General features: G+C 59.7%; 1 protein-coding gene across 1 annotated transcript in view; it reads left to right on the top strand.

Moving 5' to 3' along the window:
• The window catches only part of GDF10 (growth differentiation factor 10), a 10,097-nt gene extending 6,606 nt beyond the window's left edge, over positions 1-3,491 (top strand). The window contains exons 2-3 of the mRNA XM_006105158.3: positions 194-1,119; positions 2,832-3,491. Of these exons, the coding sequence (XP_006105220.1) occupies positions 194-1,119; positions 2,832-3,023 (1,118 nt within the window). The 3' untranslated portion in view covers positions 3,024-3,491. The remainder of the gene's footprint in view (positions 1-193; positions 1,120-2,831) is intronic.
• Positions 3,492-4,127: the final 636 nt, after the last annotated feature.

Genomic DNA, 4,127 nt, shown 5'->3' with positions numbered 1-4,127 from the left:
CATCCTCTGTGACCTTAATTTCTCATCCACTCACTGGGGATAGCAGAGGGCGCCCTCATTAGTTTAATGTGAGAATTACATGAGGACAGCCTGGCTGGCCTGGAGGGGCCCCCTAAATGGGTGTTCCTCTTCCATCCCAGCCCTGGCCTCTGCAGGAGAGACCCTAACAGGCTGTGTCTGTCCTCCCTCGCAGAAGTGGTCAACCAGAGGGCCCTGTACTTCTTCAACCTGACTTCCATGCAGGACTCGGAAATGATCCTCTCGGCCACGTTCCACTTCTACTCGGAGCCACGGTGGCCCCGGGCTCACGAGGTGCCCTGCAAGCAGCGGGCCAAGAATGCGTCCTGCCGCCTGCTGCCCCCAGGCCTGCCCGCACGCCGCCACCTGCTCTTCCGCAGCCTCTCGCAGAACATGGCCACGCAGGGGCTGCTCCGGGGGGCCGTTGCCCTGGCGCCCCCGCCACGGGGCCTGTGGCAGGCCAGGGACATCTCCTCCATAGTCAAGGCGGCCCGCCGGGATGGCGAACTGCTTCTCTCTGCCGAGCTGGATTCTGGGGAGAAGGACCCTGGGGTGCCCCGCCCCAGCGCCCACGCACCCTACATTCTCATCTATGCCAATGACCTGGCCATCTCGGAGCCCAACAGTGTGGCGGTGACACTGCAGAGATACGACCCCTTCCCTGCTGGAGACCCAGAGCCCGGCGCCGCCCCCAACAGCTCCACAGACCCCCGCGTCCGGCGGGCCACACAGGCCACTGGGCCCTTCCAGGACAACGAGCTGCCAGGGCTGGACGAGAAGCCAGCACAGGTGCCCCACGCCCCGCACGGCCACAAGCACGCACTGTGGCCCAGCCCCTTCCGGACACTGAAGCCCCGGCCAGGGCGCAAGGACCGCAGGAGGAAGGGCCAGGACGCGTTCGCAGCCTCCTCGCAGGTGCTGCACTTCGACGAAAAGACGATGCAGAAAGCCCGGAGGAAGCAGTGGGACGAGCCGAGGGTCTGCTCCCGCAGGTACCTGAAGGTGGACTTTGCGGACATCGGGTGGAATGAATGGATCATCTCTCCCAAGTCCTTCGACGCCTACTACTGCGCGGGAGCCTGCGAGTTCCCCATGCCCAAGGTAGGGCGCGCCGCCCACTGCCTCTGACTCTCAGCTGTCCCCGGCTAGCGAGTCCCTCTGCCTGGTGCTGCTTCCCGTCTGTAAGACAGGGATGATAACACCTCCCATCTGCGGGGCCTGGGTAGACAGGTCCCCATGTGGTCGCCTATTGGTGGGTACAGCCCACAGAGGGATATGGTTGGGCTGTGCTTTTGAAAATGATGACTTGGTTGAACTAAATTTTAGATCGGAACATTTCTGCTTTTGCAAAGGGGAGAACCCCTCTCCTTAGGTGTATATTCCCACAAAGCAACAATCCGCAGAGGCTGAGTAGATGCTGCCCCCTGGAGACAGGACAGGGCGTCAGAGCTCCCTCCTCACCTCAGCATCTGTGTCTGTGACCAGCACAGAGCTGCTTTCAGTGAATTCAGTGAGGACTCCCGCCTCCCTTCCTCCCACTCAGGGCAGAAACCCACAGGACACCTAGCCCTCACAGGAGTCTGCAGACACACGCGGTGGGCTGCTCTGTCCACCGCACTGGCAATGCTTGCAGCCTCACCTTCCCTCCAAGCTGTCTGTCTCCCACTGCCTGAGCTTGCGGCTGGTTGCCAGCTGATGCCGATCTTCGGTCACAGCGCACACTACCCTTGTGCTTAGCTCCTCTGCTGAGTTCCGGGTCATGTCTTCCCTTCAGGAAAGGAAGTCATTGCATAAAGCCAATTTGAACCTCAGTAAGGCAGCCAGCTGGGAAATCCCAGGGCCCACGCGGGCAGCATTCCCCTGCTGGGCCTTACGGGGCTTCTCCTCAAAGCCATGCATGCGCCAGAGAAAGGGAGGGCGGTGCCCTCAGGATGGCGTGTACGGGAAGGTCTGACAGAGGCCGGACTCCCGCTGGCTGGCCCTGCACTCACCCTGTCACCTGGCTGGCTGCCTTCCCACCTTCCTGACACCTGCCTGCATCCCACAATCAGAAGTCCCTGCCTCCCTCCCCTCCCTGCTTCCCACCAGGGGGCTGTCTCTTCAACACAGTGACATAAAGCTCTGGCCCCCCTGAATCCTGCTCCCCTGTCAGAGGTGCCTATGGAGCAGCGTTCTCTGGGTTTGCTGCTGTGCCCCGCGCCTCCTGGGGGTGCGAGGCTGCTGGGGAGGAGGAGAAGCCTGTGCCTGGCTGTCTTCCTGAGGGGTCTTGGTCAAGTTTCTTAGTCATTTTAAGTTTCTCCACCAGTGAAATGTGGTAACAGCCACCCCATGAGGCTGATAGATGGCTAATGGGGTGACGCAGGTGAAGCAGCACTGACACCACGTCCACCTTCCCAGGAAGCGTCAGTGTCCAGGCCGCCCATGCTCACATGTGCAGCTGCCCGTCGGCGCCCAGAGCTCTGTGGTGCAGAACACGCGGTACTCCTGGGCCTGTGCAACCGGGGCCGCTGGGGCCCAGCCGAACCCGCTGGGCATCTCCTTAGGCCTTCCCTCTGAAGGTGCCTGCCCAGTTCCAGGTGCTCCTCAGGGATGGGTGAGGAGCAGGTGCCCCCAAGTGGCCAGTGACTGCTCTGAGAGGTGGGAGGGGCAGGAAGGCCTGAGGCTCTTGCAAACTCCCAGGGCTCTGTCCCTGGAATCGCACCTTTTCCACCAGGTCTGATGCCTTTCCCAGGGCTGAGTCAAGGACCTGCAGATGGCTCGGTGGGTGGGAGAGGGCAGAGCGCTGAGGTAACCATGCTCCTTTCCCACTGCAGATCGTCCGCCCGTCCAATCACGCCACCATCCAGAGCATCGTCAGGGCCGTGGGCATCGTCCCAGGCATCCCGGAGCCCTGCTGCGTTCCCGACAAGATGAGCCCCCTGGGGGTCCTCTTCCTGGACGAGAACCGGAATGTGGTTCTGAAGGTGTACCCCAACATGTCTGTGGAGACCTGTGCCTGCCGGTAAGACCGGCTGCTCCAGGGAAGGAACCCCGCGGTGCCCTCGGGGCAGCGGCCTCCACGCCCTGGAGTGAGAGCTTAACTGGAGGTGCAGCTGCGACGGCCGGGCAGCGCACAGGCAGCGCACAGGCGGCCTCGCGGCCCAGGAGGATCTGTCCCCAGGGCATCATTCCGGGGTTTTATTGCCAGTGACTGAGCCCCGAAAGGACCCGAGAATCAGCCCAGCCTGAAGGGGGCTACCGCCCATCCCTCGCCCTGGAGGCCGGCAAGCCGAACCTGTCCACACTGTTGGCGGCCGTGGCATCATCCCTGGCCTTCACAGAAGACTGCACACCTGGGACCTCGCTCCTCCCAGTGGAAACAGCCTCATGTAAACAATCACATTGGCCACATATTAATACTGGAAAATAGGCCTAAGCAATAGTAAAAACGGATGTTTCTTTTCCCAGATTCCACTGCAGAAGCTTTTACAATATGCACATGTAATCAATTTTCATTTCTTTTTCTTAATATATATTTTATTTTAAAACAAAAAGGGGAGCTGTAACCATTCCACACGGGTAATCGTGCTGGGTAAGTGTGCATTGTTCAAACATGCTTATTGAAATAACATGCAGCGATATCTTGGAACACTAAAAAGTAATCGAGATTTTTATATTTTTATAAATTATACTTTCTCTACTGTAGGTTGTGTATGTTATGTGTTTTATGGAAAGCTAATAAATTAAAGGTACAATGGTATCTTGAAAACTAAATGTTACCCATTCCAAAATACTGATGGACCCCACCTGGGAGCACTCGCCTGCATGGCTGCTGGGATCACAGCCTCCGTTGGGGTCAGCTGAGACCCCGTAGGCCATCTCTGCCCCAAACTCGGGAACCAGCTGCTCCTGTGCCCTCGAGTCCGTCCCCCCCCCACACACACACACCTCCCCCGTCCCCACCCTTCCAGGCAGCAGGGCCCAGGCAGCCCAGCCTCATGGGCTTCTGTGCACTCCACCTCAGAGGGACATCAAATGGTGAATGGTCGGGAGGGTCTGAGACACCAAGAGGAACCTCTGCGGCCCCCTGGTCCTGGCACTGGGGGGGAGACTCAGGCGCGCAGCCTGGA

The sequence above is a fragment of the Myotis lucifugus genome, unplaced genomic scaffold (assembly GCF_000147115.1).
Source record: "Myotis lucifugus unplaced genomic scaffold, Myoluc2.0 scaffold_643, whole genome shotgun sequence".
Lineage (NCBI taxonomy): Eukaryota > Metazoa > Chordata > Mammalia > Chiroptera > Vespertilionidae > Myotis > Myotis lucifugus.
The sequence above is the reverse complement of the archived record's forward strand: the minus strand, read 5'-3'. Positions and strand labels throughout refer to the sequence as shown.